Source organism: Oryza brachyantha, chromosome 5, assembly GCF_000231095.2.
Source record: "Oryza brachyantha chromosome 5, ObraRS2, whole genome shotgun sequence".
NCBI classification, from domain to species: Eukaryota; Viridiplantae; Streptophyta; class Magnoliopsida; order Poales; family Poaceae; genus Oryza; species Oryza brachyantha.
In genome coordinates this window covers 15,791,617-15,805,564 of record NC_023167.2, presented here as the reverse complement: position 1 = coordinate 15,805,564, position 13,948 = coordinate 15,791,617, and the positions used below count along the sequence as shown (strand labels likewise).

Below are 13,948 nucleotides of genomic sequence, written 5' to 3'. Positions count from 1 at the left end.
AAGAAAGGGAACACAAAATGTCGAATGCTCCTATGAACGACATGTATGCATGATAAAATTAAGACTCCTTTTAATTATTGGCAACGTTCAACCATAGCTAAACCAGCCATTTTCTGATAGACAGAAGTACTGCCACTAGCCCATGACGAAGGCTGACGACCTAATTAATTAACACTGATTCCCAGCGTCTTAATTTCACACGAGAACAACACACATGGAGAAGGAAATGGTTACATGCAGCAACGCGTAGAATTCAAACACGATCGCCACATTATTGCACCAGCAACCCGTCGGATCGACATTAATAATAAGCAACTAATTATTTGCCCCCGAAAGGACGAGGTTTGGCTAGTATACGGGATTAGAAAGCGGTTAGTGCGAAATGTGGGTACCTGCCATATTTTTTATGACAAACCTAAGGGCATTTGCAAAGGCATAGTTCACTGTGGACTCTTTAGCAATAATAACTTATTTTATAATGGTACGGGTAAAGTTTGAGTAAATTATAGTTTTCTTAAATAATGCTACAAAATATTTTTTATCACACAACTTTTATTTTTATCCATCATCATAAAATAAAATTTCTTTTAATAAATACTTAGTATCGACTCTAAATCGTCGTTATGCAATGACGAGTAGTAGAATCAACTAGCATCATTGCGTGTGGCCTAAGCTCGTATTTATGGTTAGTTATTCCTAGATTTAACACAGAAGCTTATATTTTTGGGCTAATTATTATTTCATCTTATCAATCTCAACTCTCAAGATATATATATTTCCTCCCTCCCTTAGATGTGCTACCGTTCAACAGATTTTATCAATTTTAAGATAGGTTCGCACAGTCGGTAGGAGGAGTGTGCGAGTACCATGATCCATGAATGCGTGCGTTCCTACTTTTTCTCATGGATAAAAAAGAGAGAGAGAAAGTGGTTAGTCACGAGCATGTATAGTAAGTAGTCAACCCAGTCAACGAATCTCAACTTGGAGCAGGTGCTCAAAACACGGGGCCCCCGCGGCTGGTTGGTGGCCCGGCCCAGTATATACAGCGAGGCTTTTCGCTGGCCTTCTTCTATGCCTCTCGCAGTTTGACAAATCGTACGTGGGCGCGCTCTCTCTCTCTCGCGCGCGCTTGCTTCTTCTTCCTTCCTTGCTTCCCTTCGCGAGTTCTTCTCCAGCCTACCTCACGCCACGCTCCACCGCGCGGATGGCGATGGCGAGGACGCTGCTGCTGGCGGCGGCGGCGGCGGTTCTTCTGGCAACGACTGCGCCGACGGGGCTCTGCGATACCAACGCCATTGACGGTGAGTCGACCTCTCGATCGATCGATCGCACCGGCGGCGATCGCCTCTTCCGACGGTTCGTTTTGCCAAGCGTGCTGGACCGACGAGATCAGAAAAGTGCTTTGGCTCTCGTCTCGGCTAATCCCTGAAGAAATGTTCGTTCTTTGGGCAGCCGACGCGCTCCGGGATCTGATGCAGCGGTGGAGGAACTACCCGTCAAGCTGGAGCTCCGGCGACCCCTGCGAGGAGTGGGACGGCGTCATTTGCAGCGGCGGGAGGGTGACGTCGCTGTAAGAACCCAGCCCAGCTCCCTTTTGGTTACCTACGTATATAGAGCATCTCAACAGATCATCTAATGGTCATTCATATTTTCATTTGGATTATCATCTAAAACAGTTTTATTCTCTATATCTGTTTATACTCCAGCAGATCATCCATATATAACATGTTTCATATTTCTTTGGATGATGGGGGAGAACGTCCAAATATAGAGTTTCTCTCTCTAAATATGGATAACATCTAAAAAATAAAGAATATGATAATGTTCTGCTGAAACTCAATATTTATCTTTCATTCTCTATTTATAGGTAGAGGATGAGATAGATTAACTGTTGAAGATGCTCCGACGGTATTCCATTGATGGGCCTGATACCTAGGTATCAGATATGATTTCCGTCGGATTTGATATCTATGTATCAGCCTATCCTTTTCAACCGGATACCATATTCTAGCATTTCTGTTTTAGTTATGTATACCCAAATTACATGTATTGTTTTTGCATTGCATCTTCCTCTGATGTCCTGCATTGCATGTATTGTTTTTACAGGAGGCTGTCAAGCATCAACCTGCAGGGCACGCTGAGCAGCAGCGTCGGGCTGCTCACTCAGCTTGTTTTTCTGTAAGCCGTTTCTATCACCACCCAACCTTCAAAAACGATTAGAGAGATTTTAACTTTTTGCCACTATTTACCGTACCTCTTTAATCCCCCTCACAACTACAGTAAGAGAGAGTGACAAATCTATTGTCACTCATCATGTAAAAATGGTAAATAGTTAAATTTCCCACGATTAGAGGGTCCCCAAAAAATGAAATTATTAGCTGTAATCACCATGGTTTTTCGAAGTATTTGGAAATTTTGGATACTGTAGACCGCAGCGTTTCTGGTTGTTCAGGCTATTGGACTTCTAACTGAACTAGACAGATTGTTGGAACACTTTTTGGTTCGGAGGGCTCCTTTGCAATACAGGAGTTCTATAGGATTTTCACCGGAATTAGTTCAAACACTGTTAAATTTTCATAAAATTCGTTTATTCAAAGCAGGCCTGAGTTGTTTAGAATTCCCTGCCTTTTAAGATAGACTTCAGCTGACTGATTATGTTTACATGTTCAAGCTTTAACAGTTTGTGCAATTTAACATGGATTAGATTCAATCAGTAATACGACCAGTCGCAATTACTATTTGTACTACTCCCTCCCATGATAAATATTTGAGATTTTGGATAAGATTTGGTCAAACTTTTGAGATTTTGATAATTTATGACTTTTAAAATACTTAGCTTCAAACATAAAAATGGTATGTATAGAATTTTGTCTCGAGAAGTACTTTTGTAATCTCTTAAACTTATTACATTTACAAATATCCTTGATACGAAATTATGGCAAAATTTACTCATAGAACATCTTAGAAAAAAGAGCAATTTTACCATCATTAAGAACATACCAGGAGGTATCATTGTTTTCTATGTAAAATTTAGTACCTTAGATAAAAAACAGTGGTACTTCATGTTACCTCCTTAAGGATAAAAAAATGCTCTAAAAAATAATCAAACGTCATATATGTTTGACCGAATGGAGACTTTCTCTATACGCAATTTTTTTAAGTACTTAAGAACAAACAATTTAATTTTATAAATGCATCCAAAATTTAAGTGCCACTTCAAGAAATATATATTCAGTCCAATCTAATATGTTTTATTTTTTAATTTAATAATTTCAAAATATAGAATCTGGAATACAAAGTTGCATCAGATTGGAGTCTCGGTTACAGTTTTTCATGATTTTATGATTCCAAAATTCCAAATTCATAATTATCATGGTGTCCTCCCTTGGAGTCTCAATTTAGTTTTTCCTTAATTTAAAATTCTTGATACTCTAAATTATAATTAGCAATTATATTCTAGATGCCAATTAAGTTACCTGCGAAAGAGAAGAAAGATGTCTTTTTAGAGAAGAATATTTTTACCCAACCTCTATATCTACTCGGATATATGCAGTCATAGGAAAGAATGTTTTAGTAGCTGACTGATGACAGGCGACGACACAAACACTTGCAGGGATCTTTCCTCCAACATTGGCCTCAGTGGTCCGCTGCCTGCTGAGATTGGGAACCTTGGGCAGCTTACGACACTGTATGCGTCGCATTGATCATTGTTGTCAGCCGTACTCTTCCTATCAGGAATACCAAAATTGTTTACTGATCTGCAGAGATGTTCTTAATTGTCAGGATCCTGTATGGTTGCAGCTTCACAGGAGAAATTCCGAAGGAAATTGGCAACTTGCCGAAGCTCTGGTTCTTGTAAGTGTGTAGCTGGGTCAGAATGCCTTAAGAGAAACCCACCATAATGTGTGTTTTTTTTTCATTTCAATGGATTGACATAATGAGTTTGGCACCATTTCTCTATAGGGCCCTGAATTCAAACAAGTTTACTGGTGCGATACCTCCTTCAATTGGCCTTCTGTCAAACCTCTACTATCTAGATCTGGCTGACAATCAGCTCACTGGACATATCCCCATCTCATCACCAACATCACCAGGCCTTGACCTACTTGTCCAGACGAAACACTTGTAAGAAATTCATCCTTACTTTATGCTAGATGAATTGAAGCAATGTGCAGATGTATTAGCACTAACTTTTGATTGATTGTGCTCACAATTAATGAGCAGCCATTTCAACAAGAACCAGTTAACTGGGACACTTACAGGACTCTTCAATTCCAATATGACTCTCCTGCACATGTAAGGGATTGCCAAATTTTCAGTTTACGTCTTACTTTTTATTGGACCGGAGCAAACCTCATTTGATAAGTTTCCTCCTGAACAGATTGTTTGATAGCAACCAATTAACAGGCTTGATCCCGGCTGAGCTTGGGAGCATTACAACGCTGGAAGTTGTGTAAGTGTTTCTTTTTGTTTCTGAGAAAGTTGACTTTTTATTTTTCTTCAAAGATGTTTCTTCATATCTTTGACTTGTTTTGCATCTCTGGCAGTCGATTGGATAGGAATGGTTTTCTGGGTGCAATTCCTAGTAGCATCAGCAAGTTGGTCGGACTGAAACAGCTGTAAGTGGCATCTGATGCTAAGGGAATAGTTCTGATACTTGAACATCTCTCTTGAAAAGTGTTATCATCTGCAGGAATTTAGCAAGTAACAAGTTAACTGGATCAGTTCCAGATCTCAGCAGCATGACCAAATTAAACGTTGTGTAAGAAACCAATAAGCATGACCAGCATTGCCTTGTCATAAAAATACATTTTTCTTGAAACTATCATAAATTATCTGGATAATTATTGATGAACTCATTTTTCCATTGCTAGGGATTTGAGCAACAACACATTTTATGCTTCAGTGGCCCCTCTCTGGTTCACAACTTTAACATCTCTGACTTCTGTGTGAGTTACCTAAACATTTTAGCATTTTGAAAATTTTAAAGTACTCTCAAGGCAACAATTTCACCATCATCTCAATATGTTTGATCACTTTCACTCAGGTCAATGGCTTCTGGAAATCTTTCGGGTCAGGTCCCCAAGGAGCTCTTCACATTGCCCCAGCTGCAGCAAGTGTAATTTCCTAGCAATTTTCACACAACATATAAGCAATGAGTTCATAAACTGAAAAACATATATTAGTGTCTCATGTCTGTCTCTGTTGTGGCTGATCAAACAGTGTGCTGAGGAACAACGCATTGAATGGAACCCTTGAGATGACAGGCACAATCAGCAGTCAACTACGGACAGTAAATCTCCGGGACAACCGTATAATTTATGCCAATATCCAGACCTACAACGACACACTTGTGTAAGAACCTACAAACCCATGACTGCACGAACATTTTTTCCATCTTAATAAGTTACCATGGGCCATCATTGTTTTCAACGTAAAATTTTTATACCTTTTAGCATCTAAAATATTAAGAGGTATCAAATTTTACATATAAAACAGTAGTAACTCAGGGTACCTCCTTAAATATGGGAGAAATGCTCATGACTGCACGCATTCAAAAGCCATTTATTTGTGATCGGAAAGAGTACACACAGCCAGATTCTCCATTCATCAACACTGCCTCTATTCTCTTGTCGATCCCTGCCTGCAGGCAGCTGGTAGGGAACCCGTTGTGCGCCGATCAAGATTACTCCGGCCGACCCTTCTGCAGCATCCGGCAGCAAGACAACACGATAGCATACACCACGAGCACGACGCAATGCAGCAGCAGCAGCTCAGCAGCTCAGTGCCCTGACGGCCAGAGCCTAGACCCCGCAAGCTGCGGCTGCGCCTTCCCGTACAGCGGCAGGATGGTGTTCAGGGCGCCCTTCTTCGCCGACGTGACGGCCGCCGGCGGCGAGCCGTTCCGACGGCTGGAGACGAGCCTGTCGGCGCAGCTGGGCCTGCGCCCCGGCGCAGTCTACCTCTCTGACGTCCACTGGGACAGTGATAGCTACCTCCAGGTTCAGGTGAGGCTGTTCCCATCCTCTGGGGTGGCCTTCAACATGTCGGAGCTGTTGAGGATTGGCTTTGATCTCAGCAACCAGACTTACGTTGCGCCGCCGAATTTTGGGCCTTATTTCTTCAATGCAGACCCACATTCCTCCTCGCCCCCTTTGTTAGGTAATTGGATTTCTTCCCCATGTTAAAAATTAATCAGGTTTATATGCACAGGATTTCACTTGGGTGGATTATGATATCTCGTTTGATGCAGACGATTGGACATATTATGAACAGTTGCTTATAGGGATGAATTATATTATATTTATAAACCTAAAAATAGACCATTAATTAAATCTAAGTAATATTGATTAAGAAGTTCCTAGAGAAATTGTAGCTCAAGAACCATATATGGTACACGTACCCCTTCAGGCCCTGAGGAGAAAAGAATAGGTTGTTAGACATTTGGTCGTTTAGTAAACCGTTTCATTATAATTTATGTTGCAAACAATAGTATTATTCTTGAATGTGTGCCTTATGACAGAGGTTAGGGATGTAACATATCAATTAGAGTTAATTTTACAAAATTACGGTTAATTCAATTAAACTATCGCAAAACTATAAATTTAAGACGTTATATCATAAAACTATAGATTTACCATTAATTTTATCACAAAACTACGCATTTTAAGGGCAAGTATCACAAAGATATGATTTAATGTTGAAATTGTTGGAAAACTATAGATTTCATACTTTAAATCCTTAGCAGTGCCGTTACACTGAAGCTATAACGTTGTAATTTTGGGATGAAATTGACACTAAACATAGTTTTGTGGTAACTGTGTTACTAAATATGTAGTTTTGTGATGATCCATCTTAAATATGTGATTTTGTGATGCTACAACTTAAACTTTTAGTTATGTGATACTTTGGGTAAAATATTTGTAATTTACTCTGTCAATTATCTAAATGAATGGTCTGAAAATATGAAACAACCGGAACATATATAAGAAGTTAAGCAACATATTTTATCTAATTGTGGTTTGATCTATAGACCAAACTACATAAGTTATAGTTTTGTATTTTTTTCCTTGGAAAATACCTAAGAGTGTTGTTTGTCTTTCTATTTTGAGGCATTTCACAATTTTTGAGCGGACAAAATTTACAGTCGTTTAGAGGTACCGAAAAGTATAGTACTTTTTTGTCCCTTTAGATATCACGAGGTATCAAATTTTACTCTAATAATATGTTATCTTCTGTTACCACAAGAAAAAAAAACGCTCTTCCAATAATATAATGCAAGTTGCCATGTATACCTTTTAGTATAAATTTGTATGTTGGTAGAGAAAGGGTAACATATGGAATACCTCCTAGTATATTCTTAATAACCTCATTAAAAATGTTTCTGTTTTTCGGTACAACAGTGTGCAGAGTACTCACTGTGATTTTCTGTGTGCCAGGTGCTGATGGCAACAAATCTAAGAACACCACTCTTATTAAAGCTGTAAAAGCTGTTGGTGGTGTTCTTGCTGGTGTTGTCTTTATTATTATTATTGCCTGTGTCTCGTATCGCTGTTCCCTAAAGAAGAGAAGGACCAAGAAACCTACTCAAAAACAAGATCCTCAACCCATCGCACACACATCAACAGCAGCAAACAACAGTAACAACCTGCTACCCCCACAAAATCCACAGCCAACCATCCATCACCGGACACCTGAGAACTAACCCGACTTACTTCTTGATCCAAAATTTCATCAGCCCCACACGAGGCGGCGCCGCCGCATCCGGCTCCACGCGAGGAGGCGCCGCGGAGAGACGGCGACGGCGACGACGACGACGAGGGGGCTCCGCAGGTGGACTGGCCGCGCTTCACCATGGACGAACTGAACGAGTGCACCGACAGCTTCTCGGACGGTAACAAGGTGGGGGAGGGAGGCTTCGGGAGCGTCTACCGCGGGACGCTCAGGGACGGCACCGCCGTCGCCATCAAGCGCGCGAAGGCCGAGACGGCGCCGGACCTCGCTCGCGAGATCATGGCGATGCACAGGCTGCACCACCGCAACCTCATCAGACTCGTCGGCTATTACTATGAGAAGGGCGAGCTGATGATCGTATCCGAGTTCGTCTCCAACGGCAATCTCCAAGAGAACTTGAGGGGTAATTTAATCGCACTTTTCTCTCACCATCTCGCACCATCTCGCGTGTATTACTCAAGAGAAGTTTCCTTGCTCAAAGAGTCATTGTGAGGTAACATATACTTTTAAAGCGTACTCTATAGTACTTGAGTAGGTATTAAAATTTTATTGTATATCAAATTTTATACTAAAATTTTAGTACCTCCTGATACGTTTTTAAGGATTGTAAAATTACTTACTTTTGAATTGCAAAATATAGTTTATCCAAGTACCAACCTCGTCAAGAAATGTAAATAATAAAGTCTATTCTCAGTCCTTACAATTTGCTCGAGGTCTATTTATCACTCTAAACAACAAAAATGACTATTTTCCAACCCCCCTCGAAACACTTTGAAACATGTTTTAGGAGGTCTTGTGTCTGATTTTAAAGGTTTAAGGATGAAACATAACTGGTTTTGTAGCTTGGAGTAAAAAAATTTTGACCAAAGTTTGAGTATTTTTCCCATCCTTCAAGAGGTACCATGAGATACCACTGTTTTCTATATAAAATTTGGTACCTTCTAGTATCTGAAGTACCAAGAGATACCAAATTTTATATAGAAAGTGTTTTTTACCATCCTTGGAAAGTACCTCAAGGTACCAAGAATTTTAGTACAAATTTTTGGTAGCTCAAGGTACCGCCCTTTTTACACTAAAAAGTGTGGTACCTTGAGATACTTTTTCAAGGATGGTAAAAAAGCTCATATAGAAAAGAGTGGTACCTCCTTAATGATGGTAAAATTACTCAAGTTTAAGAGCTATAAGTGTATTGTACCAAATGTAAAATCTCTTTAACCCAAAAAAGGGTTTTATTTGTAGTGAGGAGTGAATCCATGAATTGGCATACAAGGCTAAGAATTGCACTTGACTCAGCGAGAGGGCTTGCCTATCTGCATGAGCACATCCACCCAGCGATCATCCACCGTGATATCAAATCCAGCAACATCCTCCTTGACGACAACCGTGAAGCTAAGATTGCCGATTTCGGCATCTCCAAGCTATTAGCCAACACCAATGAGAGCCATGTCTTCACCCTAGTGAAGGGAACACTGGTAAGTAATTACTCATATGCTCATTGTATTCCACCACATCGTCCGCCTATGCTAATATCCCAATATTGTTGGTTTTTATTTAGCCTCATTTTAGTCGATCCCCTTTTCAAAAAAATTATGAGCACATTAATTACTCGCTCCGCTTCCAAATAATTGTCACCACATACTAGAAATTTTGAAATTTGGCCACTTGTTTTTAACAATGAATTTTCAAATATTTTAAAATACAATATATGGTTCAAGCCTTTATATGTTAAATATAACAGTTATTAATATTTCATCATTTCAAAATCACTTTGAAGCATCCGTGATTAACAGTAACGAATGAGTTGGAAAAAAAAGGGAGACAAAACCGATCACATTAAACAAACTGCGTCTCATGGTATATTATATCCAACAGGGTTATCTTGACCCAGAGTACGTGACGACGAACGAGCTGTCGAAGAAGAGCGACGTGTATAGCTTTGGGATCGTGATGCTGACGCTGGTGAGCGGGAGGGAGCCGGTCCAGGACGGCGAGAACATCGCCGACAAGGTCAGGCGCGCCGTCGAGAACCACGACCGCGACGGCCTAAGTGACCTCGTGGACCGGACGATTCGGGACGACAGCGCGTGCACCGCCCCGGCGCTCCAGCGGTTCTTGCGGCTGGCCTTGCGGTGCGCGAGCTCGAAGGCGGCGGCGCGCCCTTTCATGGGCGCCGTAGTGAAGGAGCTCGAGGCCATCCTGCAGAGCAGTAGTCCTGCCGCCGGCGACAGCTCGTCGTCGTCGTCGTCTACCTCCGAGTCGGAGGGCGCCGGGGGCAGCAGGCGCGCGCGCATCCCTGCGGCGAGCGACGCGGAGGGCGTTGGGTGCTCGTCCGGTGGCAGCAACACGCCGGATCACACGCCTTTCTTGAGGTCAAGACCGAGCGATCGTAGGACGTTGTAAATCTGACTAATGGTGGCGATGTTCTGGGTTTTTTTTTTTTTCGTTGTTCCTCCCCTCTACCGATGCTGATGATTGATGAATTTGTACGTTTATTTGTATGCGTCGTAATTGGTTATACTATTGTTTGCCGAAAATTTTGTAGTTTTATGTGCAATCATCAAACAATTAATGAGATTACTACGTAGTTTGTATTCCAAAAAAAAAGGTTGGTCAACCAATGAGTAACTTGGTGTCCTCTAATATCTACTCAATTGTCTAGGTTCTAGACATATATATAAATTATATACATTTATCTATGAATGAATTTAGACGAGACTAAAAAGACTTACAATATAAAACAAATGTAGTACTAAACATATGTCTCCTCACTATCCCACGTCAAGTAGAAAAAAAATCAAGTGGTTTTTTTAAATGGACCATGTTTTTTTAATAGGCTCACGTAATTCATCATCAGTTATAAGATCGGGCATATTACTAGTTGAGAAGAAATTACGAATATGTCGAGTGTCAGTAGGGGTGGATCCAACGTAGGATGGTGAGGGCTCAAGCTGCCACTTAGATCCCCACTAAAATTTTATATCAAAAATCAATGAAAGGGGACTCAAGCTATATCTAATTTGTGCATACTACTATAACATTTTTTTGTCAGATTTTACCACAGAGTGTCTGATATGGTACTACGGGATTTAAACCCCATGCCCTTGTCATTGTACTTGCAAATGCATCCCAACATAATTTGCACTATTTGTCAATCATCAATATGCTGATGAACTATCGGGTTTATCCAAAAAGAAGTTCAATATTTTTACGCTACTGATTTCTCATTCTTTTATTCAACATTGTTTGTATTATAGGCTTACAACATATCGTGTTCGTGTACTCTTGTTGGCCAATCCGTCCAACTCATTGGCAAACAAGGTTTGGTTTGAGTACTCCCTCGGTATTTTTTATTTGACGTTATTAACTTTTTGATTTACGTTTGATCATTCATCTTATTTAAAAATTTTATCCAAATATACAAAATTATAAATCATACTTAAAATTACTTTATTAATAAACTAAATTATAATAAAATAATCAATAACTATATATATTTTTTAGTTAAGACAAAGGGTCAAAGTTAACTGCGTCCAACAAGAAAAAATGGAGGGTATTCAATAAAAATATTTTCAGAGCTAGCAATCTGGGCCGGGCCGGCGCAACGATTTATATCAAGTTGGGCCGGAGCACGCAATCCGAGAGGAGAGGAGAGGAGCATGCAGCCGCGAGCGCGGGAACCGGTCAAGCAGTACGTGGACGGGGGGGGGGGGGGCGGGGGACGACGATGGCTACGGCGGAGCGCCAATGGCGGGGGTGAGAGACACGAGGCGACGGACGTGCGGCCGTGCGCGTCTCGGCACCACCACCGCTGGCTCGTCTCGTCGCGGTGGGCGGTGGCCTCCCGCGCGCGCGCGCTATAAATGGCGGCCCCGGCGTCCCCTCCTCACTCCGAAGCTCCCCGGTTGACGACCCCTCCGGTCTCCCTCCCGCGCGCCGCCACCCTCACCGCAACCCGGGACGTCTTCCATGGCCGCCGCCGCCGCCGCCTACTAGACCACCCTACCCACCCCCCACCCACACATTACATCCTTCAAGAGAGCATCACATACACCAGCTGGTCACCCGATCGAATCGATCGACGGCGATGACGACGACGACGACGCGAGTGGCCGCCGCCGCCGCCGGCGTTCTGCTGGTGGCGGTGGCGCTGGCCGGCGTGGTGCGCGGCGAGGACCCCTACGTGTTCTTCGACTGGAAGGTGACGTACGGCACCAAGACCCTCCTGGACGCGCCGCAGAAGGTGATCCTGATCAACGGCGAGTTCCCGGGCCCGAGGATCAACTGCTCCTCCAACAACAACATCGTCGTCAACGTGTTCAACGAGCTGGACGAGCCGCTGCTCTTCACCTGGAACGGGATGCAGCACCGCAAGAACTCATGGCAGGACGGCCTCCCCGGGACGCAGTGCCCCATCGCGCCGGGCACCAACTTCACCTACAAGTGGCAGCCCAAGGACCAGATCGGCAGCTTCTTCTACTTCCCGTCGATCGGCATGCAGCGCGCCGCCGGCGGCTACGGGGGGATCAGCGTCGTCAGCCGCCTGCTCATCCCGGTGCCGTTCGACCCGCCGGCCGACGACCACATGGTGCTCGTCGGCGACTGGTACGTCAAGGACCACGCCGCCATGGCCAAGATGCTCGACAGCGGGAAGAACTTCGGCCGCCCCGCGGGGGTGCTCATCAACGGGAAGGGCGGCAAGGACGCCGCCGCCGCGCCCATGTTCACCGTGGAGGCCGGCAAGACGTACCGGCTCCGCGTCTGCAACGTCGGCATCAAGGCGTCGCTCAACTTCCGCATCCAGGGCCACGACATGAAGCTCGTGGAGATGGAGGGCTCGCACACGCTGCAGGACATGTACGACTCGCTCGACGTGCACGTTGGCCAGTGCCTCTCCGTCCTCGTCGACGCCGACCAGAAGCCCGGCGACTACTACATGGTGGCGTCCACGCGGTTCATCCACGACGCCAAGTCGGTGTCCGCCGTGATCCGCTACGCCGGCTCGAACACCCCGCCGGCGGCGAACGTGCCGGAGCCGCCGGCCGGCTGGGCCTGGTCGGTCAACCAGTGGAGGTCGTTCCGGTGGAACCTGACGGCCAGCGCCGCCCGCCCCAACCCGCAGGGGTCCTACCACTACGGCCAGATCAACATCACCCGCACCATCAAGCTCCTCATCTCCCGCGGCCACATCGACGGCAAGCTCCGCTACGGCTTCAATGGCGTCTCCCACGTCGACGCCGACACCCCGCTCAAGCTCGCCGAGTACTTCAACGTCACCGACGGCGTGTTCAGGTACAACCAGATGAGCGACGTGCCCCCCGCCGTGAACGGCCCCCTCCACCTCGTCCCCAACGTCATCACCGCCGAGTTCCGCACCTTCATCGAGGTCGTCTTCGAGAACCCCGAGAAGAGCATGGACTCCGTCCACCTCGACGGCTACGCCTTCTTCGCCGCCGGGTATGTCGGCGCGTGTTCTCTTCGCTCGTCGTAACAGTAACACACACACGCACGCACGCAAGCTGATAGATATCTGCTGCTGACCGGCGGCCGGTGGTGGCGCAGGATGGGGCCGGGGAAGTGGACGCCGGCGGAGAGGAAGACGTACAACCTGCTCGACGCGGTGAGCCGGCACTCGGTCCAGGTGTACCCGAGGTCGTGGACGGCGATCATGCTGACGTTCGACAACGCCGGGATGTGGAACGTGAGGTCCAACATCTGGGAGAGGCACTACCTCGGGGAGCAGCTCTACATCAGCGTCGTCTCGCCGGCGAGGTCGCTGCGCGACGAGTACAACATGCCGGAGAACGGCCTCCGCTGCGGCAAGGTCGTCGGGCTGCCGCTGCCGCCGTCCTACCTCCCCGCCTGATTGCCCGTCGAACCAATCACGCCATGAACATTCTCTTCTGTTGTTCTCTGCCATTTTTTTTCTGCTTTGCTTAACTCGGCGGAATAAGCAACTGGGGCTCGTGCTTGCATTGCATGTACGTCCCACACACACCAAAAAGAAGAACAACAAAGAGGAGTGTATAACGTCCTAGGAAGAGATCAAGAAGAAGAAGAAGAAGAAGAAGAAGAAGAAGAAGAAACTGAGCGCCGTCGTCAGCTGGATGTAATTTCGATATGCCCTCTAAAAACCATTGTAATGGTGGAGTTATTATAAATATATGATTTCATCCATCTCATACCTAGATCCTGAGTTTTAAACAGAACAGAGCAT

The 13,948-nt window shown here is 44.7% G+C and overlaps 2 protein-coding genes across 2 annotated transcripts; both read left to right on the top strand.

The window, feature by feature from the left end:
- The first annotated feature begins 1,433 nt into the window (after positions 1–1,433).
- Positions 1,434–10,134, top strand: LOC102705350 (leucine-rich repeat receptor protein kinase HPCA1-like). Its single transcript, XM_006655367.2, has 17 exons — positions 1,434–1,570; positions 2,107–2,178; positions 3,614–3,688; positions 3,784–3,855; positions 3,964–4,125; positions 4,225–4,296; positions 4,382–4,453; positions 4,548–4,619; positions 4,694–4,762; positions 4,875–4,949; positions 5,048–5,119; positions 5,224–5,355; positions 5,651–6,162; positions 7,440–7,640; positions 7,739–8,137; positions 8,974–9,206; positions 9,607–10,134. The coding sequence occupies exons 1-17, from the start codon at positions 1,434–1,436 to the stop codon at positions 10,132–10,134; spliced, it is 2,955 nt and encodes a 984-aa protein (XP_006655430.2).
- A 1,479-nt stretch (positions 10,135–11,613) lies between these two features.
- On the top strand, positions 11,614–13,913 carry LOC102704421 (L-ascorbate oxidase homolog). Its single transcript, XM_015837877.2, has 2 exons — positions 11,614–13,188; positions 13,294–13,913. Exons 1-2 carry the CDS (start codon positions 11,819–11,821, stop codon positions 13,595–13,597), a joined length of 1,674 nt encoding a protein of 557 aa, XP_015693363.2. The 5' UTR covers positions 11,614–11,818; the 3' UTR covers positions 13,598–13,913.
- The last annotated feature ends 35 nt before the right edge of the window (positions 13,914–13,948 follow it).